The sequence below is a fragment of the Protobothrops mucrosquamatus genome, unplaced genomic scaffold (genome assembly GCF_001527695.2).
Source record: "Protobothrops mucrosquamatus isolate PMUCROS unplaced genomic scaffold, P.Mucros_1.0 scaffold1071, whole genome shotgun sequence".
Classification (NCBI taxonomy): domain Eukaryota; kingdom Metazoa; phylum Chordata; class Lepidosauria; order Squamata; family Viperidae; genus Protobothrops; species Protobothrops mucrosquamatus.
This window is the reverse complement of record NW_015387299.1, coordinates 268012-292112: the sequence shown is the minus strand read 5'-3', so window position 1 is coordinate 292112 and position 24101 is coordinate 268012. Positions and strand designations below refer to the sequence as shown.

At 34.0% G+C, this 24101-nt stretch overlaps 1 protein-coding gene across 3 annotated transcripts in view; it reads left to right on the top strand.

Moving 5' to 3' along the window:
- The window catches only part of NOL4 (nucleolar protein 4), a 74306-nt gene that overhangs the window by 45773 nt on the left and 4432 nt on the right, over positions 1 to 24101 (top strand). The window contains exons 6-9 of one of the 3 annotated variants that reach the window (XM_015820128.1): positions 4045 to 4224; positions 5060 to 5251; positions 16692 to 16808; positions 23687 to 23867. In XM_015820128.1, coding sequence (XP_015675614.1) covers positions 4045 to 4224; positions 5060 to 5251; positions 16692 to 16808; positions 23687 to 23867 — 670 coding nt within the window. The remainder of the gene's footprint in view (positions 1 to 4044; positions 4225 to 5059; positions 5252 to 16691; positions 16809 to 23686; positions 23868 to 24101) is intronic. The other 2 variants (XM_015820129.1, XM_015820130.1) reach the window with 2 other exon arrangements.

The window sequence follows — 24101 nt, the reverse complement described above, 5'->3', positions numbered from 1 at the left end:
AAAAAATGGCGGACAGCCTTGCTTGGCGACCCCCGTGAAATGGTCGATCGACCCCAAATGGGGTCGCGACCCATAGGTTGAGAACCGCTGCCCTATTTGGATCCTTAATACAATTCACTTTCCAAGCAGTTACTTCATAGATTTGGAAACATTTTGTTGTGTGGCATTGTTTCTTACTGCATTTTTAAACATCTCCCAAAATCTTCTTGAGTGGTTTCTTCCTTTTAACTTTCCTTTTCAATGTCTTTATTTTTAACCAAATAAGAAACTGTAGCCATAAATTACTGACATGATGATAACTTGTTTATCACACATTATTCTAATTGTCTTTTAATAAATTAAGTTCTTCAATATTGTTTCAGAGTTAGGCAGTCTAGAAATTTGTCAGAAAAATAAATATTTACATAAATTAGTGAATAAACATATTTATATCCTTTTGGATAAAATACACTTAAATCACTCCCCATACTTTGGCAAAAATAACAAAAAGTAAGAAAAAGTATTAATAATAATGTGATTGCAATAATGGGCTTTGTTTCTTGAACTACTAGCTGTGCCTTCTTCCAGGGACACTTTCATATTTAATACATTTGCTGTCAAGGAACCTCAAATGCATGATTTCATCTGTTCTGTCAGACTGGCCATTATGCCAACTGTTTGAGGAGTTTTTTATTGCCTAGATATCCTTACAGATACATAACTACACAATGAAATATGGAGGAAAAGACTAGATTTCTTTGATTTGGAAATACTCTCTTGCCTGGTAGCATATCACAGTGTTGCAGTTCTTTCCATAGTCCTAGGATAATTTGATCTAGATTTAACAAAGTATCCATCCCCTCCATAATATTCTCTTGACAACAATAAGTGGCTTGCCATTATCTTTTTCCAGGATGTTTCAGTTTCCCTAGAACCTGGGATTTCATAATGGTGTGAGCTTTACAAAGAATGTCAGTCCCAATGATATTAAGTAAATGTTAAATCTTTTTCAGTTCAGGGTTGACCTCTGGTAGTTTTATGGTTATACCCATGTAATTTTCTTGAAAATAGTGTAGAGGTGGTTTGCCATTGTCATCTTCTAGAATGTTTTTGACTTCCCTGCCTAGCTTACAACTTTGGAAATCTCTGGAGAATTCCTTCAAAGTAACAACCAAGCTGGAGCCTGCTTTCTTCCAATTCCTGACCAAGTCATCCAGGTTCTTAAGTAAACCATGCTTCTTCTTTTTTCTTCTTGATTGGTTGTAATTCCCTGATCTAATCTTCATAAAGTTTTGTTCTGTTTCTTTTCTTCCCTTCGGAGTGTTCAGCCTCCACTTTTTTTCTCTTCTTTTTGCTGCTTCTGGTCAAAGGAAAGAAGGGGCTCTGTGTATGTACGTGTATTTTTCTGAATATGAGAGTAGTTTATGTGTAAAAGATAACAGCTAATATATGTAGACAAAAATCCATATATTTTGCAAATTGGGTATTTTCTTTTATATCTAATAATTGTTATTAGTTTTTAATGCAATGAATATAAATCTATGCTTTTTCTTTCCTCCCCTATGCTTTTTGGGGTGTAGTTTCTGGTGGGAATATATACAAGTCACATGCACTTAACAACTGGGGAGGGAATGTCCAACCTTGGTTTCAGCAACCCTAGACAGAGTGGTGATAAAATTGGGCACTGCACAGGATTTTCATATGCTGATAATTCTGCTGACACTACCATTTGGGGTCATCTAAAATTCAGTGTCATATTCCTTTTGTATAGTAGAGTTGATGTTTCTAGTTCCTGTGATTCAGAGCATACAATTTCAATTACAGAAGTTATAAGCCAATATACTCAAAAATGCCAGGTTAGTGTAGACTGATCTGGTTCTATATGTTTAAGATTTTCCTTTGAGAAATTAGTAGGTATTCTTAGTAGCAAAGATTAAATGTATAAATATAAGAATTTTTTTTCAGCTTTGACAACTCAATTATAGTATGTTATCCTTAGGGGCCTATAATACAATCCTTTTAACACTGGATAAGAAAGTTTAGTCCCACATCTTCCATTTTCAGATATTTTAATCCACTTTAGTTTTGAGGTTTCTCCTAGAACTTTATTATTTAATTATTGATATTTTATAGTTCCATTGTATTAAAGTTTTAAATTGTACATTATTCTGAAACCCAACAGTATGAAAGATGCTTTTAATAATAAGTATAAAATATCAAATTAATAATAATGATGATGATAACAACTATGGCAAAAGAAAGCAAAGATATACCAATAAAATAGGTGCCCTGGGTGCAATCCCAAAACAACTGCAGCATCACTTGAAAATCATTGGCATTGACAATTTCAAAAGGCAGCTTTACATGAAACAGCAATCCTTTTAACACCATCAAATGACAACACCTGCCCAATCCAGGTCTTTGGGAAGGATACAATAGATGGATAAAAATGCCAAATTTAATTTAAACATTTGGCTGACTGTGCGACCAACCATAATACTGCAAATGGAACCAAGAGTCTGTCTAAAGAAATAAATGGACAAGAACCCAATGTTCTGTAAGGGGGTAATGGAGGGTCCTGCAGATTTTCCAAGTAATGAAACTGCAGAAGTGGCAAATTCCTATGAAAGTGCTGTGGGATGGAGTATTTCCAGAACATTAGATCCAATTCTAGAACAGAGTTGGGTAGTTCTTTCATATTCCTAATGTTCCCTTCTGGCTTTTATTTATTTTGGTCAACTCAAGGCTGCAAACATACTTAATTCTTCTGCCTCCTCTTTCCTCCACAACAGCCCTGTGAGGTGAGTTGGGCTGAGAGAGTGTAATTGACCCCAAATCTCCCAGCTGTCTTTCATGCCTTGAAGCAGGCCTAGAATTCACAATCTCTTGGTTCCTATGCCAGTACCTTCACCGCTAAACTGAACTAGCTTATGCAAGAAAGTGATTCAGTAACATCACCTTCAGGGATATGTGTATGCTTTCTCTCTATCTTTTAATAGAGAAAGTAGTGAAGATCCAGTCACTGTAGTGCAGTCACAGCTCCTTTTATTTCTTCTCTTAAGATAGCTACTGCCAACATTTCTATAGAATTCTCACCATACGAAAATATCCCAAGTCTACAAAATCAACTCCCAATGCAGAGCCCCCCAAAAACTTGTCATTCTGGGTCTGGCATGACCTTTCAAGGGATTTAATACTGCATTTTTATTTCTTCTCTATTAACTGTAAGAACAATTTATTTAGATCACTTCCATTACATCCCCAAAGCTCTGATGATCTTTTATGTTTGATCTTTACCTATCCATTTCCTATAAAAATGAATATTTCTTTTATGTAATATGGCAACCCCCCAACAGAATTCTAAGCACTATGGTTATCTAGTGGAAATTCTATGGATAAGAGAGACAATTTTCATATTATATAGAAAAAGAAAAGGAAAACAAAGGGAAAGCTAACTTAAAATGGAAAGTTGCTTCTTATAATACAGTACAATTCTTAAATGTCTATGTTTAAACTGCAATACAGATAAACTTTAGGTTATGCAGAGAACAGACATATATTTGCACATATTTTTGAGGCAAGATTAGTTATATGTAGTAAAAATCTATTATAAGTACTGAAGCTTTCTCAATTATTAAAGGTAGTTAATAATTTGTCTCAATTTGGATTTGATTCAACTAGAGCATTCCACTAATTCTTACACATTCAATTTAGCTTTATGTCCAATAAAGTCACTTGGCTTGTTCATATTTTCTAAAGTTACTGCAATTAGTAATTTATGCATTTATAAATGTGTGACATGCATGTTAAATTGTGTATTTATTGATGATTAAGAAAAATAGTGCACATTCCACTAGAGAGAAGTTCCCTGAGCATGGGCTCCAGCACAAGTCTGAGAGCTCGGAAGGCTAAACCTCTGGTCCCGGTGACCGACCCAGATTGGATCCTACAGCATTAAGAGAAATATATCTATGAATTTATTCCTCTTTCTCCTGCTTCCCTTCCAAAGCAAGGCAGATGCTTTCTTCAAGCAGGCTTCTTAAAATAAAATTTCTTTCATTCTAGTCACCTGCCCATAGTTATTCAAGCTATGATTCTGGCAAAAATGAAAACACGGACAGAGGTGCTGAAGATCTCTCCCTGAACCGGGGAGAAGAAGATGATGATGACCATGATGATCACGAAGATGCTGAGAAAGTCAATGAATCTGATGGGGTTGAAGCTGAGCGCCTGAAAGCTTTTAATGTGAGTTATATGATTCTTCTTGTGTCCTTTGGAATTTTATTTAGTTATTTATTATTTGGGGCATATGTTTATAGGTTAATGTGAAAATTAAACAGGTGTATATTTTAAAAAAATATGGAAAGGAATTTCTCCCTTTTTTACTGAAAATACATAAAGGCTGCAATCCTATACTCACTTGCCTGGGAGTAAGCCCCACTGAACTGAATGGAGCTTACTTCTGAATAGACATGTACTGTATAGGATTGTACTGGAAAACATTTTCAAAGAGATACCAAGTTCATCTAATTTAGCTATTTAACCATCATCTATAGGAGAAATTTCAGCTGTGTATTGTGCACGTGTATGTATGTGTGTGTATGTCTGTCTGTCTAGCAAATGAAGGCAGTGGGGAGAGAGCTTCTAGATTGTTGATTCCACTGGTCGGCTATTATTTTCTATTATTTTTCAAATTTTATATAATTTTGCATGACAATACACACACCAAAAAATGTTCACAACAGGGGAAGAATAAGAGATAAGGGTTCTACAGACCAATAAAGCAATCAAAGCACATTGTTAATAAGAGACATGAAATGGTGCTTATTTTTACAATCTATGTTTTATTTTCCTCATGATTTCTATACACTATAATCTAATCTTTTCTTGTCTTTTGTCAGTCCTAAAATAAAATCCTTGGTTGCTTAACATTTCTGGCTTTCCATCACAAAGCTCTTCACTGTGTTTTTTTAAAAATTAAATTTTAAAAAAGCAGTCTTCCTATCTGTAACTGAGACAGGAAGCTTAGAAACCAAGTACCCCTCCAAATCCTTCTCCTCTGTCTCCCTCTTACCAACAGATGTTTGTCAGGCTGTTTGTAGATGAAAACTTGGACCGAATGGTCCCAATCTCTAAGCAGCCCAAAGAAAAGATCCAGGCTATCATTGACTCATGCAGGCGACAATTCCCTGAATATCAAGAGCGTGCCAGAAAGCGTATACGTACTTACCTCAAGTCCTGCAGGCGGATGAAAAGGAGTGGTTTTGAGATGGTGAGTTTTGATTTAAAACCCAGCCCTAGTTTTCATCAAAACCCCCATATGTAAATCCATGACACTATTTTGTTTCCATCTTAGTGTCTCTTTTTATTTGTATTTTTGGTACTGTCAGGTCAGAGGTTATTCTCCTCCTTTCATACTACGTGGAATCCCCTTTCCTTTGTACAATGCATTCGAAATGCTTTGCCAAATAAAGCACACATTTATGTCTAATATAAATTTATCAAAATGGAAGAGCACCACAAGATATAAAGGACGAAACACATAGAAATAAGTTTCCTTCATCTTTTCGTTATTCTAACATTTATATAACAGAATGCATAGGTAACCTTACATGCCTATGCTTAATTACTGATTATCCTTTAAGGTTGTCCTGTCAAAAATCATTTGGAAGAAGTGTTTGAACCTTGAGTGAACACAATAATTCTCATTAAGGTATACACAATTTTCTCTGGGTTCTGTGTAGCCTGAAAAAAGATACTGATGATTTAATAAATTAAAACAAAGTTTTTACTGTGACTGAAGTATATGCTATAATAAGTAGTATGGAGCTATTGTGCTTGTGCAAGATCTAAAATTATGTTGAAGCAAGCACAAACTTTTAAGGTGTTGTGATTTTTAACATTTAGATAAAACATATTTTAAAGTATACTTACAAATTTATTTATGAATTTAAATAAAATAGAGAGCCTTTTTCAATCTGTCAGATTTCTTGGAGAAAGAGATATATAAAACATAAATGAATGTTGGATAGTGGTTGTAATGAACCATGTTTTTATTTAAATGCCTCACTGAAATCAAATACCAAAACGTATCTTATACGACATAGAAAGAAAAAGAAAAACTCTGATGCAAATTATTATTATTGTTAGCACTTCTATAAAAAGACCAAAAATTCAAACTCCAAACCCTTCCCTCCTTTTTTTCAAATACCATTTTTTATTTCAAATGCAATTTTAAGAAATATGTGAAACTTCCTTCCTTCCTTCCTTCCTTCCTTCCTTCCTTCCTTCCTTCCTTCCTTCCTTCCTTCCTTCCTTCCTTCCTTCTTCTTTCTTTCTGTTTCAGAACTTCAGATGGTTATGTTCAAAATAAAGGAACACATTTGCTAAAATTACTAGCTTAGGAAAAGAAATAAAAGAAAATATTACTAATTGCATTTGTATCATCATTATACACATTTCATACATTTGTAAAGCTTTTTACAAAAAGTAATGGCTAGTTATAAACAAGGGAAACAAGGTATTAAGAGTGATGAAAAAAATATATATGTTGAGATATAGAGTAATTTGAAATAATTGCATGGGCATTTAGTAAATATAATATACTTTCACATTTATTTTTTTGACTAAATTATTTAATAGAATAAAAATATTTGTGCAGTTGTCTGATTTTGGTAACTTTCCTGTCTTTCTTGGACAAATTTTATGTAACTTGTTTCATGTTCTACAAATATGTGGTCTCCAAAATGTTGCATAATCATAATTATTGTAAGCCATACTGACTGTTATACGTACTAAGAAGATGCAGACATTGTTATATAAGCAAGCAATAAGCACTTAGACTTATATACCACTTCACAGTGCTTTACAGCCCTCTCTAAGCAGTTTACAGAGTCAGCATATTGCCTCTAAAAATCTGGGTCCTCATTTTACCGACCTTGGAAGAATGAAAGGCTGAGTCAATGTTGAGCCGGTGAGAATCAAACTGCCAAACTGCTGGCAGCCGTCAATCAGCAGAAATAGCTTGCAGTACTGCATTCTAACCACTGCACCACCACGGCACCATCACTGCACCACCACCATATGCAAATAAATAGGTAGATGTATCAGGCTTTGTAGATTAGAAAGTATAGCAAGAAATTATTCAGGTCTATTGTTTACAAGAAAAATCTAAGATTCCTTCCATCATCAATGGGGAAAAATAATATGCAAATGGTCTTACCACAGCTGAGTGAAGGAACCAATGGATTTTTTCCCCTGTAAATTCTTTACATCCCTTCTTCCCTATCAGCATAGCCTGGAAGTAGCTATATCTACAGTAGCTTCCTTTAGAGAAGATAATACATAGAATAAATGATTAATAGTCACTAAAGGGTCTTAACTACTGTAGATGGATGGTTTTCTTTTAAAAGCTTTGTTTTGAAAACATGACTATGGTAATGTGGATGGAAATTTGTCATCATCTTAAGTTCTCTCCTATAAATATTTTTATTACACATTTTAAGCATACAACTACATTGCTAACCATGAATTAAAAGAAACAAACAAAAAAACCCATTGCTATGCTAGCCTGCTGCTGCCTGACTATACAAATACAGGACTTGGTAGGGCTCAATGGATAAATGTTGTTACCTGGTGCTGATGTGGTGCAATGGTTAAGGAACTGAACCAGAAGCAGGAAGACCCTGATTCAAATATACCTTTAGCCACAGAAGCTCACTGGATGACTTTAGGACTTTCCTTCACTCTCAGGTCTACCTATTGCATGGGGATTATGGGGAAAAAGTGAAGAATTGGATGGCTTGTATATTACCTAGAGCTCCTGGAAGAAAGACATGACATAAAGAAATCAATTTTATATATTCTTCTGTTCCAATTACTGTAAACATACTTGAAAACTTAAATAAAGTCAACTTCATATAATGCAGAGAATTTGTTTAGGTGAACTGGTGGTCCTCATATTTGTAGATTACTGGGAATTTTAATCTCTGAAGCATAGTATAAAGAGAGCAATCAAAATTATTTTTAAGATTATGTTCAAATCAACAGACTTATTCAAATGATTCAATCATCCATAATAATAGATTATCAATAAATCTTCTTTATGTTTCATTGATTGCTTACTAAATGATGTGGCTAGAAAACAGCCAATTTGGGTTTGTTGTACATTTGTGTGATATTCAGGGTTTTTTAAATTGAAGTTTAAATTTAACTTATCTGTTTTTTAAATTGAAATTGAAATTTAATTTGTCTGCAGTGAATAAGTTTAAACAAATCACAAGTGGGTGGTCTCTAGCCTCAGAATAAAGATCTTAAAGATAGCCAAGTGTGCATTTTTATAAGCCAAAATTATGGCTTTGTTACCTAACCATTTGATAACATGTCCAGTAAGATAATTAAATATATTTAAATGGTCCGTTTAAATTCTGTTATAACTGGAAGCCAGCATGGGTTTGTTAGAAATAGATCATGCCAAGCCAATTTTATTTCATTCTTTGACAAAGTGACTATAATTAGTAGACCAGCAAAATGCTGTGGACATAGTATGCTTAGATTTCAGTAAGGCATTCAACAACTCTTAGATAAGGCTTCTAGCGGCCTTCAACAGATCTCACCAAATTTTAACTTTCAATGGCAAGTCCTTGGAATGGTTACTGATTGCAAACTTAATGGAAATCAATGCTTGGGTGACTACCAGAAAATCAAGGATGACTACCAGAAAATCAAATGCTCGGATGCTTACTAGAAAATCAAATGCAGTCTAAGACTACATAAACAAATAGTTTCAACTTATGAAAAGTAGTGATTCTGGTTTGCATTGCATTTATCACAACCTACTTTATTGTTTATAGTTCTGGGCAACATTCAGATAAAGTGAAACAATACAGGGAATGGCAATGAGATGATCATAGGAATAGAAACTAAGTCCTGTGAAGATTGCTTGAAGGACCTGACATATTTAAACTTCAGAAAAGATGACTACTAGACAACCTATGACTATTGGGATATATTTAGAAATATAAACTGAAAATAGTTCATATTGAACACTATAGCACAGTCAAAGATCAGCCCAGGAAATATTTTATGACAATTGTATTATGTCATAAACCTTTTAATGATCATTTTATATCATAAAATATTTTCTAAAATTTGCTAAATTTCAATTATATGGGAATCATGGATCCCAGATTTTGGATGTGTTATATATATAATTTCAGTTGAGGTACTTTGGTTCAAAAATTGTTGTCCTATGATGCATTGTTTTTCCCAGTTAAAGGTTATAGGAATAAGAGTTTTAGTACTACATAGATGTAGAACCATGATAGCAACTACAATGGTCTTCAAATATCTGAAAGAATTACTTTAAGTTATATCTTTAATATCTTTTTTGACAGGGATCTTATTGTCAAGGGGAGGAGGATAGCAATCTGCCAATTATGATGTCCAAGAGGAAGAATTGCCTATATACATTTAAGATCAAAGAGAGGGAATCCCCCTTATTGAGTATTTGGTAGGATGTGATAATCAGTGCTGTTAGAAAGATGAATAAATAGCAGTACATCTCTTCTAAATGTTGCCTGATGATGCCAGCCCAGAAGGGACTGGACACTGGTCCCATCACATAGAGGGCAGAGGAAAAAGAAACCCATCTCTTCTACCACCCACTCATAATAATGAAAATTGACTTTCATTTGGATCTACCTATTACTTTTCAGTCCCCCCTCCTTTCCATTCAGGAACCAGACATCTAAATTATAGAATAGTTAATATGCCTTTCTGTTTCATAAATTCAACATTTTAAAATTATTTTTACAGCAAATTAATAATAGGCAAGTCTGTTTTTATTGCTATATGGGCATAGAATGCAAACTGAAATTAGAAAGCAAAGGAATGAAAAGTCCAGGAGGTTGATTAACTTTTACAACATTTTATTAATTTCTTTAATATAAGAAGTAAATGAATGATCTTTACTAACCTGAAGCAGCAAGATAGATCGATAGGAATGTTGAACTGTGGTGAATGTGGTCTGAACATTGTTTCAGTATATTCTGACATATGTTTTAAGGTGAGATAGCATTTTTAATAAACTATTTTTGTCATACATGGAATATATATTTGGTTTTTTCATTCCAAGTTTAATCCAACTTTATCCGCCCTGAGTCCGTAAGGAGAAGGGCGGGATATAAATTCGAATAATAATAATAATAATAATAATCTAACCTAGTGCTTTTCAGATATCTTGGATTACTGCCCCCATCATTTCAGTTCATTGATAGTTGCTGGACTGAGATTGATTCTCTTTCTCATTATCATTCTAATACTTAAAGCAGTGTAACCTTTGACCAGGTCCCATGCATAGGCTTTTATGGAGGGCACATTTGGATGGGGGTATGGCAAAATGACCATTCTGACATAGCAATACAAACTAATTGTCCTCACTGTTAGGAAATTTCTCTTTAATTCCAGGTTGCTTCTCTCTTTGGTCAGTTTCCAACCATTGTTTCTTGTCTTGCCCTCTGGTGCTTTGGAGAATAGTTTGACCCCCTCTTCTTTGCGGCAGCCTCTCAAATATTGGAATACTGCTATCATGTCGCCCCTGTTTCTTCTTTTCTTTAGACTAGTCAAACCCAGTCCTGCAGCCGTTCTTCATATGTTTTAGTCTCCAGGCCTTTGATCATTTTAGTTGCTCTTCTCTGAACTTTTTCCAAGATCTCAACATCTTTTTTGTAGTATGGTGACCAAAATTGGTTGCAGTATTCGAGGTATGGTCTTACTAGATTTTTCTAAGTCTTTATTTTCAGCTAACAAAGTATATATTTATATATATATATATTTATATACTTTATAAATGTTTTAGCTTCATTTTTATTTCTGGTTATCATCTTTTCTAATCCTACCATTTAGCCAGTGTATTCGCTATGTAAGATAAACAGATATACAAAGAATATTTATCCTTATTTTTATCTTATTCTGAATCAGACTGTTTCTCCAGATTTATTTATTGTTTACTATTTTCCCAGGAGAAAACTCAGGTGTTCTGCCATACCTATTAGCCTTAATAGAAGAGCTCATTATGAGGGTAAAAATAGAAAGTGAAAAATCTGGGTTAATATTAAATATTAAAAAGACAAAGTTAATGTCAACCAACATACTTAATGAATTTACAGTTGACAGGGGAGTAAGAATGGTAACTGGTTTCTTTAGCTAAATTATAAAGATTAACAATGTGCTGGAGAAATAAGGAGAAAATTAATCTGAAGGAGAAAGACAAAGTAACATAAGATTTGTAAAGGATAAGGATATTTCTTTGACCACAAAGATCTGAACAGTTAAAGCAATCATCTTTTCAAGAGTAATTAGCTATGAAGGATAAGTCTTGAAAAAGAGAGTGAGAAATAACAAATACGGTTGCTAAGAATATAGTAGCACAGGATACAGGAAAAACAAATGAAAACTGACTGCTCCCTTGGGCTGACAATTAGAAATTAACAATTATGTATATGGGCATTTGGTGTGAGTATAGAAAAATGACAATGTTTCACACAGCTGAGGTAAATAGAAGTGGGAGACTTCTATTTCCCTCAATGCATTATCTGATGTATGTGGATGTTATCACAGAAATCATGGGAAAATCTTTGGAAGAATACAGATGAGGAAAAGATGGTGAACATTTGTTATGAAGTCACAAGGAGTCAAGCTTGACTAGATGTCATCTCACTAATTTAAGAAGCAGAAGTGAAGATTAATTAATCTGACTCAGCAGTCATGACTTGCTTGTAACATGTTTGTATTTCTGGCTGAGAATAATCTTGCATATACAGTATTTGCAGCAAATATAAATTAAAGGATTGGAATGAGGACTGCTGGCACCAACCCATAAGGGCAGAAATGTGGTAATGCTTGTGTAATACTTATGAATTGAATGAAACACACTTAGTAACAGGTTTAATTTATATTTTAGGACTCCTTTTCTAAATTTTGGTAGAATTATTCATATGATGAGAATATGAAAAAACATTAACACAATTTCATAAAAATATAAATCCATACCCAAAGTTCTAAATAAATCTCATTTTATTTAAAAGGAATATGTAATTTTTGATTAATTGAAAACTGAGTTAAAATAATCAATGTTCCAAAGATGCTTTTTCAAGAGGCAATTGGACTTTCTTGTTTTTCTTTGAAGATGTTTCGCTTCTCATCCAAGAAACTTCTTCAGCTCTATTCCTTTCACAATATTCTCCATTACGTTTTGATAGTGGCTGTTTCCTAAACCTCTCTTCTCATCACCCTCCCTTTATGAAACATCAGCTTTGTATGAACATCTGTCTCATGAAAAAATAACCCACACTGATTAGGAAATCCTACACAAATATCTAAAGAGATACATGTGTTATATTGCCTACTTTTGCCCTGTCAAATTATGTATGCAATTTGCATGTTGCATTCCCCATTTCACTGTAACAGGAATAAATTGGATCACAAGTTGGTATTATGTACATGGATGCAGCTTTTTTTGGGGGGGGCTTTCTAATTAGCTAGAAAGTATTTGTTGCTTCTTTTCATTCTGTGATTACCATTTTTCTGGAAATTGGAAAATTATTGTTGCTTTATAACCATGTAGAGCATAAATGCTCTAAACCTGATATCTGTGGCTTATTTCATCTAAAGGTCTATTTTCAAAATATTCAGCTGTGGTTGCACTCCTTCATTTTGCTAATAATTACTTACTGACATTTTGCTTCTTATACTTCTTTTCATGTGCAACATGAATTAAAAAACACTGAAACTGCTATCAAGTGCAATGTTGCAAAATGATAACATCAATATATGTCAATTTGCTAGTGGTATGAGACAACATTAAAATAAAACAATATTGGGACATCCAACAGAGTGCAGTGCTGTTCTTAGTTTGTACTGAAAATGCTGTTCAAATATGCACATTATGTTCATTTGAATTGCATGTCTCTTATTATGAATATTTAAAATACATGCCACAACTTTCTCAAGATACAATTTGCATTCTTAATTCTATAGCAGCATGTTGGTGAGTAGTTTTGATTCTGTTGATTTAACTTGATATCTTTGTTTTAGACATTTGAAGTTTAACTATATATAAACAGCTCTATATCTCACTGCCAAAATTACTGAACACTGATAATAAAGATATATTTTAGAACACATTTAGAGGATATAGATGTGAGAGAAACATGTTATTTAAAAGACTGAACTGATAGAACATAAACATATTTACATTCTAACCTGAAAATATACTTAATTTTTTTACATATGTCCTATTTTGTGTACCCTCAGGTAAAAATATGGTACACATAAGATTTCATTTTTAAACCTGGTTTTAGAAATATTGGACATGGACCAATAACTGCCTTAAATGTAATTATTGTAATCTAAACCTGTGCATTTGCCCTTTCTTTTATGTTTGGAAAAGATACTACATACAGATATTTATTACATTTGTAGATAATATATTAGTATAATGTATAATATTATAATTAATTAATTATAATTATTATAATATTACATTTGTGTCTGTGTGTTGTTCATAGATCTCTAAATTTGACTATAAGTAATGGATTTCTCAATGTAAGAATTTGGATATTATTACTGGACCTATGATATATGCAATTTTTGAAAATTCAAAGGATTTTTTGACAGAATATTGTACTTGTGCAGATATATGCAGTGCTAAAAAGTCATCACAAATTTCAATTAGTTTCTAACAGAAATGACAGATTTTGAGGTCAAGTAATTTATCAGGACAGTCATTTAAAAGTATGAAAGAAAGCTTGCCTTCCTAGTATTTTATGACTTGCACATGGACTTTATTTAAATAAGGTAGTAATACACGAGATGAACATACATACTGCTAAATTGTTAATTTATTAATATTTCCACCAACATTCATACTCTTCAATCATTAATATCAAAAGTAATAACACCAAAGTAAAAATCTTAATGCAATATCAAATCTTGAACTTTCAAAAGGTAATACTTACTTTGTTACGGTTATTGTCCCTGATACTGGAAGTTCAGCTGTCAAGATCATTATTGATTTATATGGGAAGAAAATGATCCAATAAGAACCTGAATGACTTATAAAGTTCAATGAAGGCCTACCTGTTTATATAATCATAGAAATTTAGTGAGGTGAATTCTTCTATTTTAGAAAGGTACAAAATACAGAATAGTAAAGTTTAATTTTTCTAAATAAATTTTACTTTTTTGTAGCTCCTTATTTCCAGAATACTATATGTTTTCTCCAAGTTTTTCAATACTCTATATTTTGTAAATGTTGAAGTTTATGCAAACATCTAGGAGTGTCTGAATGTGAGTGAGAGTGTGTGCATGTGTTTATATGCAGAATATTTTCAAGTGAATAAGAGTAATTTACTTTTGAATGATTTTCTCCTTTGGACTATAGTTGACTTTTCCATTACAAAACATCTGCCTTTCTCTGTTTTTAAACAATAAACCTTTAAAAATAATAAAATAAAATGAGTGTGTATGTAATAGAAAGTTCTTAGGTAAGTTTATGCAAATTTCATGGACTGGGGAAGACAAAGTTTCAAATAATTCCAGAGTGTTATCCATTCTCTTTCTAGACCATACCAAATCTTGTATGTTACTTTCCTTTGAAATAGAAAAAGTTCAAGATGGCATTCCTAATGACAGGAATGGGTAATTTCTGGGCTGGTTACTCTAATTGAAAGCATTTATTTCTAGAAACTGTCAAACCATCCCTAGAACAGTATGATTTGGGAGAAGAATGAAACAATTCATTCCTGAATCTGTGAGCATTGCACTTCCATACATTCATGTTATGTTTCATTTGCTGTATTTGCTATAGTAGGAATGCCTATTATTTTAAAATTTAAAGTCCAGCCCAATCAAAGTAAGTATTTCTAAGTCCATAATTTCAGAGGGAAGACTAATTACAATGTAACTAGATGAATTTTAAGAGTACTTATCTTTGGCAGAATGGTATCCCTTATGTGGTGAAACTCATTTCTTATCTTGGAAATATGAAAATATAATAATCTTTAATAAAATCCACTGCTAATTAGACTTTCATTTTAATTTGTTAAACTCAGTCTTCTCTTTCCTGTTTATCCATTATATTTCAGTACTAAAATTAATTTATTATTGAATTGCCAATTTCAATATATTTCGTATTCAAATGAAATAGTTCACATTTGCAACAATTAACTAGAACCAGCAGGTTTAAGTCAGTATAGAAACAGAATCTGCATTATTTTCCTGAAGCATACAATCTCTATAAATGGGCAGCTGAGGTCCTCTTGCAGGAGTTGTAGCCCCTGTGATTCCCTCCAAGAATTTAGGAGCTATTAGGGAAATCTATTATACAGAAAAAGAAAACTTCTCCAGCATGATGACTTATACTATTTGATTTCTCTTAGTCATATGGATACTGAGAAGAATAGACTATTATGATGGGAAATAAATTGCAGTATTAGTAGAGGACAGAACAGTGAGAGGTTTTTTTCCCCCTATTCTCATTGACCCTGCTTAAAATAATTGCTTCCCTGTAGCCATTTGCAATGTGCAAAGGACATCTGTGACAGACAACTCTTACTTAATACTTGAGTGGCATGTTGACTTGTCTGTAGGAAGATTGTTAGAAGGGTTCTATTGATATATGTGCGTGTTTACATGTCTAACACTCAACTTATGATTTGACTCCAAATTAACCCTGGGAGTAAAAATATTACCTACATTTCGTTTGTATAGGTATTCAACTGAGTGATTTTTTTTGAAAGATGAATACATGAGTAAAATTTCATTAATGATGAAAATGATATTCCATTAATATTTGATTTTATAAAAATGTTAATGACTGATCTGTGTCGAAACTAGTAATTTACAGCTTTTGAAGATAATACTTAAAGGGTTAAGATATGTAATATAGTACGATTACAGTTTGTCATTGTAATAAAAAAGTGTTACAAACACCTTTTTATTATTCTTTAAGGAAAGCTTAAAACCCATTGGATAAATCTGTATACAGTTTGTATATACAGTATTTCTTCAGCAAAATTAAATTGCTTGAAGATTGTGGCTGTCCCATATTTTGAAGGTTTTCATTTGCAAAACTAGCTAAAGAGAAAGGCATAAGGACATAGTAGTAAAATATTCTTGTAGTATTATTAATTAAACCTCAATAATACTATTAATTATTTCAATAATACTATTAATTATTTAATATTTGTATAACACACTTGTTTTAAGCCCTTTATACCCATTATCTAATTGTAATCCTTACAACTGAGTCAACATTGTTATTCATGTATTGCACTGAATTAGTGGAGTTGGGAGGGAGTGCCATTCCATTAATGGCAAGGGTAAGAAACTAGGAAGTTTTGAATTCAAAACTCAATATTTTAGCCACTATTTCACCAGTGTTGATGAAATGTTGATATATCAAGGATGCCTCTTCAAAATGAATTGTTCCTATAGTTATGTATGACAGTCCACATGAAAATATGCAAGAAGAAAGACATATCTGAGGATCTGTGGATGAATTGCAGGTGTAATCTCCAATTTTCACTTTTCAGTTTTGATAGTCATTAGTTCTAGTTTTTGTTGAAATAAATTAAGTAGATGCCTATTGACTGCTTGTCCACATTATTATGAATAATAATTTTTATATTCTCTCTTTTCTTTTTCCATAGTCAAGACCCATTCCCTCACATCTTACTTCTGCAGTAGCTGAGAGTATCCTAGCTTCTGCCTGTGAAAGTGAAAGCAGAAATGCTGCAAAGCGCATGCGATTAGACCGACAGCAGCAGGTACGGTGATGTGCATGAGAATGGGGAACATAAGATGCATGTTCAGATGTCAGTTGTCTGAACAAAAAAAAACCCCAAAAATAAACATAGAATGGTAAAATCTGTAAAGAAATAATAGGCAATTTTTCTCATAATTTTCTTAAAGACTCTATTGTTTTTTTTCCAGTCAAAAGCAATATTGTATGAGTGATATAATATAATTAGAGGACTCTCAGTCTACTCATACAGTTTTGAGTAACTTTTCTTTAAAAAAAGGCAGGAAACTTCTTCCGTTTGTATCGGAGGAAACAGGAGAGAAGTAGGAATAGGAAAATAGATAGATTTCAATCAATATTTGATTTCCCATGTACTCAATTGTCTATAATTAAGGCAAATTTGTAACACGACTTGAAAGCATTTTGTGAAAATTTAAAAAATTGTTTATCATTGCACATTGAAAATCTCATTGTCAATATTTTATTGTAAAATAACAGACATGAATAGCTACTGTATAGCATATACTGTAAATAACGACATCTCCATTGCTTCACTGAGAATCTTTGAAATGTCATGGGCAAAGTTGTAAAAAAGATCACATTTTTATTCTATTTAAATACAAAACTATGCCATTGTAATACATGTGTATTACATTGTATATACCACTCAGACTGGTTAAAAGTAAAAGTCTAAAATCACTTAACTAAATTATCTAATAAGAGCAGGCAAAAATAATTGATAACATCTGTAAATAAAATGTTATTATATGAACATCTTTACAGAGTCTGGGTTTTTGAATCAGGGACTTTCAGATTTTGTATACAGTGCCTGAGAAAGGTGCCTCCTATTTGTTGGCCGACATTACCACTATTGATGGACACACAAGATGAGTCTTGTTTCTCTCTCTCTCTCTCTCTCTCTTTTTTTTACCTATAGAGCTATCTTCAGAAATGGGTTAGAATGCTTTCTGTACTGCTTGTTGAAAGGTGGATAATTAATGTATTTTTATTTGCTTCGGTTTTTAATGGATGTTAAAGTGAGCTAATTAGTATTTTGTTTCTCTTTTCTTTAAAAATTAATAGGGAGGATCACAATACATGATACAGGAATCACTGAATATTTAGCATCTCAGATACAAAACGTTTGCCTATTTCTATGTAAGGACAAATTTAGACTCTTCAGTGTTGTCAAGATACTCTAGGTTTTGATACTGTGTTCATGTGAACAATTAAACTGTGAATACTTCAGAAATGATTATACCCAGAATTCACATAAACACAGCTTTTCTTTGCTATTCTTTTAGAAAGTACAATCTTTTTCTGTCTGTGCTGACATTATACTTTAAGAAATCTCATTAAGGTTAAGACTTTCTAATCATTTTTTTTAATGCAAGCTAGTAAAACAATGTATGTGCTTCATTTTACTCTCTATCTGCTATCTCTGATACAATGAAGAGAAAATGAATATATTAATATATGTATGAGTATATAAAGTGGGAAAAATTAAAGTCACCCAAAACTTGAAACAAAGCTGTACTAATATATAATTGCATGTACATCTTTAGCGTAACTACACTTGACAGCAACGCAAAAGCATTTTCTACCTAAAATGGCATAACTAATCACTGCTTCACTTCTCTGTATTCATCTCCATAATGGCCAGATTGTTTCTAGGGTACAGCAATCTATGCAGACAATGACCATAATAAACTGTTCTGGCAAAGGAGCCCTCAGAGCAAGACATTTGAGCCAATTACCTATTTAATAATAATAATAAAGTTGGAAGGGACCTTGGCGCTCATCTAGTCCAACCCCCTGCTCAGGCAGGAAACCCTATACCATTTCAGTCAAATGGTTGTCCAGTCTCTTCTTAAAAACTTCCAGTGTTGGAACATTCACCACTTCTGGAGGCAGGTTGTTCCACTGGTTAATTGTTCTAACTGTCAGGAAGTTTCTCCTTAGTTCTAGGTTGCTTCTCTCCTTGATTAGTGTCCATCCGTTGCTTCTTGTCCTGCCTTCAGGCATCTTGGAAAATAGCTTGAGTCCCTCTTCTTTGTGGCAGCCCCTGAGATATTGGAACACTGCTATCATGTCCCCCCTCGTCCTTCTCTTCGTTAAACTAGACATACCCAATTCCAGCAGCCTTTCCTTATATGCTTTAGCCTCCAGTCCCCTAATCATCTTTGTTGCTCTTCTCTGTACTCTTTCTAGAGTCTCAACATCTTTTTTACATCGTGGTGACCAAAACTGGATGCAGTATTCCAAGTGTGGCCTTACCAAGGCATTGTAAAGTGGTGTTAATACTTCACGTGATCTTGATTCTATCCCTCTGTTAATGCAGCCCAGCACTGTGTTGGCCTTTTTGGCAGCTGCAGCACACTGCTGGCTCATATTTAAGTGATTGTCCACTAGGACTCCAAGGTCCCTCTCACAGTTACTATTATTGAGCAAGGTACCCCCTATACTATACCTGTACATTTGGTTTTAGTATGTGCTTCCTACATACCTTAGTTAGCTGACTAGCAAAAAGTTCATCTATTTCCTCTGTTTGGTTGGGTGGCCTGTAGTACACACCTATGGTAATGTTGTTTTTTCCTCCTTTTATATTGATCCAAATGCATTTAAGACCGTTTTCATCATTGTTGTGCTCTATTTCTGTAGAGATATAGTTATTTCTTACATATAGAGCAACTCCGCCTCCTTTTTATTTGGTCTGTTTCTTTTAAATAATTTAAATCCCTCTAGCTGTGTGTTCCATTTGTGGGTTTCATCCCAGCATGTTTCCGTAATGGCAACAATATCATATCTGCCCTCATTAACCTGAATTTCTAGTTTACCCTGTTTCTAAGAATCAGACTGACTGTTCTTTTGCCATAGCTCTCCAGATTGGTGTTGGCTGCTATTTCAGAGTAGCTCTGGGAAGTGTTCAAAACGAAAACAATGCCGGTCTGCAACTCTGGAGGAGCAGGGGGTAGAGTGCCCTGATGTGTTTCCATTCCTAATTTGCTGTTTGATAGAGAATTTGAAAGGAACAGCCCTGCTTGGAAAGCTGTTGGTAGTACAATCAGCCTGCTTTGAAAAGGATACTGTAAAACTGGGAAAGCGCATAAAATGGCGAAGCAAATTATTAACCATCTGAAATAACTTTATTTGAGAAATCTACTAGTTATGGTCACTGTCAATGACCTCTAGGGTGAGAGGCAGCATGCTTCTAAATAACATTTGTATCACAAACATTCTAGATAACATTTGGCTTCCTGTAGACATCTGGTTGGCCAGTTTGGGAGTAGAATATTAACCTGGAGAGGTTTTTGATTTGATTCAGTGGGATTACTTTCACGTTCTTGAAGACACACCTATAATTTTGTGTTAAAAAAGTACTCCATATATTCTTGTAGTTATAAGTATTGGCTGCTATCCATACTGGAACTTTATTTTATGTAAGTTGAAGCATACTGAGCTCTTCTGTTTAAGTAGCACATGATCTTGGAGGGTTAATGCATTTTTATTCAGATAATGTTCCCCGAACACTTAATGTTAATGGGATTTAATGAACCAAATCAACAGCCAAACAGCATCTAGTCCCTGCTTAGAAATAAAATTTTCCATCTCTACTGATCACATCAACTTTGTAACCTTACTGAAATTGAAAGAAATTCTTGGCCACTCTGATTATGCCAAAACACTCAGCTGTAATTTGAGCTTTTAAGTTTATTGCTCATAAAAATTAAACTGGGTCAGGCCCAGAAGAATTAAACCTAATAGAAAACACAACATTATGTCAAGATGGTTCTTTACTAGATTATATGCAAAAAAACCTGCATTGTCCAATCAGACCAAGGATACTAAGGAAAATGCCCCCAATCCCCATTTGCATAGCTGGTCATATACAGCAACTAATGGACTTGGATAAGAATGTGCCTTTCCATTTACATCAAAAATTGCACCTCTTTAGTTCTTGGATCAGAATGAATGTGTTGCAAATTTGCCAAAAGCTTGTTGCTGTTCAATATTTGTACTGACATTTTTTGCTACAAGATTCAGGATGGCCTGAGTTGCAAATTATATCACACATACAGATACATAGAATACCGTGTTTCCCCGAAAATAAGACTGGGTCTTTTTTTTTGCCTCCAAAAGAGGCACCAGGTCTTATTTTCAAGGGGTGTCTTTTATACTCAACTCTGGCACTGACAGCCCTGCCCAGCCAGCCCACTTCTTCTGGGACTGAAGGAGCAGCTTCATTCTGCAGCTGCCAGGCCTCACCTTGCAGCCAGGACTCTCCTCGCTGGCCCACTTCTTCTGTGGTATCTTCTGCAACCAGGCCTGCATTTTGCAGTCAGGGCTTTCTGGAAGACCTTTGCAGCCGAGTACCGAGCTATGGATTCAATCCATAGCTTGGTTCTCAGCTGAAGTGGCCTTCCGGAAAGGCCTGTGACTGAGAAATGCAGGCCTGGCTGCAGAAGACGCCGCAGAAGAAGTGGGCCAGCGAGGAGAGGCCTGGCTGCAAGGTGAATGGGTGCGGGGCGTGTGGGGCAGCTCTACCCCCCACTCCCACCGTAGCTTGATTTTTAGGCATGCGCCTCGCCCCAAAACTAGGGCTTATTTTTGGGGTAGGGCTTATATTAGGCCCACCCCCAAAAATCAAGGTAGGGCTTATTTTCGGGGTAGGCTTTACTACCCCGAAAACAGAGCTACTTGAATATAGGTACTATTCCATAACAAGCTTCATTTGTCTAATAACTGTAGATAATAGATCCCTGTATTATATAGTATTAGCATTCCAATGATGGGTAATGATAAAATAATTTTCAAAACAGGAAATTCCTGATATACTAGGGTGTCTAAGATTATCCATCTAAATTTCAGAAATGCACTAAACATTACAATTTACCTCATACACTACCTATACCCATTGCATTTGTGTATCATAACAATTTTCAATAATCTCAGTAGCAATTAATTTACATGCAATTGTTAGTGCTGCTATGATGTTGTATTCATGGTGCTACAATCTTATCTGTAATTCTATTTTAGATTGAGTGGACAGTATAGTTCATTCCCAGGCCAGTTCTATTTTTCCCCAGCAATTAATATCCACATGAGAAGAACCAATATAAAACATTTATTCCTCATAAAATCTTTTTACAGGGGTTATTGTGACAATGCAGGATATTGTGACATACAAGAAGTTCCTATACCACTCTAGATTAACTATGTGTGATGATTAAAGATTCCTCCTAAAATTGTAGCATTACACTTTGAATATTTATCTTTAACATTGCACCCACTTTTAAAGGAAGTTATGCCTACTTCTTAAATTGTAATTATATGACATAGAAGTTGACTTTTAACAACAGCCAATTATTCTCTATTTTTTTCTTATCAATTGTTAAGTCTGGGGTGCTTTATGGCTGATGTTTGTCTTTTTGAATTCTAAAGTCTTCTTCTTCTTCTTCTTCTTCTTCTTCTTCTTCTTCTTCTTCTTCTTCTTCTTCTTCTTCTTCTTCTTCTTCTTCTTCTTCTTCTTCTTCTTCTTCTTCTTTCTTTTGTTGTTTTGTGTCTGTAATCTTCAGTTAGATTCGCAGACTAAGAGTGGTGGAAATTTAAGAATTGAAGTCCTAACCAAGGATATAATAGTTATTAAGTTAGGGTCTAAGAAAAGTCTGATAAATTAAATGCTTCCGGATACAACAGAAGTCCTTTAGGTATTGCTCCACCTTAATTGGTATATCGAACGGGTTCTGAATAAGAGGCCTGTCTGTTTTGTTTGTTCCAAAAGCTTCTCAACTTGATGGTCCCAGTAGTTTTTACTGCATTCAAATCCAAACCTCTGGCAAGTTTCCAATGAATAATTCGGACAACTTGGGCATGACGCTGCTTGTAATCAGTTTGTGAAATTTTGCTGCAGCCACTGATCAAATAAAATCAATTATTGTTATTATCATGGTTTGTTGCAGTCAGCCAGATATGTAGACTGAATTTAGCATTTTTATCCATCTATTAAATCCTTCCCAAGGACATGGGGAAGGCATATGTTGTTGTTTGATGGCGTTAAAATTTTTGTTGCAAGATGTAAGCTGTTTCAGGCTGCCTTTTCTTATTGACTGATGGTAATTTTGTCATTTTATTGATAATTTATTTTTTCACAATTATTTTGTCAATTATTTATTATTATCTTTATTGATGTTGGTTGTATTAATTGAGATAAGTTTGATTTAGATAATTGATCTAACATTAATTTTGAATGGTGTATAGCATGAGTAGGAACCTTTGTCATTTGCCATTTGGGTTGCTGGGAGTTCAGGTATGTATGGAATAATAAGAGGTCCCAAATCCTGAATGTTTGCATTCCATGCACCAGAAAGCTGAATAGTAGTCATCTTAATGATACTTTCTGAAATATAGCCAGGGTGATCTATCATTCAGACATGAGAATGAATGCCTCTTGGTTCAGATAGAAAATGAGTTTGGCAGTGGGTTAAATGCAATGCCTCATGATGTTTCTTTCTTCCATGTTTCTCGTCTATGATTCCATTATACAATTCATCTTGGTATCATGATAGCAAGCCAAATAAATACCAATATCAGAATAATAATTGCCTTTTAGTTTTATCTGTAGTTTCACTTTAAACTTCCATTCTCAGAGATATCCTTCATAGAATAAAGATGGAGACTACAGATTCATAGAATTGGTCATACATTTAACCCCTATGATAATAACAATTGCTAAAGAATATGTAGAGCTTCCTATGTTTTTTTCTGGCAGTTAAAATCTTTCTGTGGTTGTATTACTTTATTTTTTATTTATTTTTTGAAAATAATTCATAAAAGCTCTATCAAATAAGAGTATAATGTATGCTCCTCTAACTTGGCACTGTTCACCGGACATTGTTCTTGCAGGATGAGACTGCTCCAGCTGACAAACCATTTAAACAGGAACCAACCCAGGTCACATATTCAACATCAGCTGTTTCCAGTACACAGGAGGTACTGTACATCAATGGAAATGGGACCTACAGTTACCATAGTTACAGAGGGTTAGGAGGAGGTCTGTTAAATCTCAGTGATGCCTCTACTAGTGGTGAGTGTTTTTGCACTTTTGCACATACATTTGCATCCATGCATATCCATCCTGTTTGAAAAAACTGCTTCCTCATTTATTTCAGAATAAAAAATTAGCCAAACCATTCAGTTGTTCTAGACTTAAATTATGGGCTAGCAGGGTTCCTCAAGAATGAGAAAGTGGAACTCCCTTTCATTCATCCAGTCAGTGCCCTGAGATTCTTTATATGCTGATAGTGGTTTTCCAATGCAG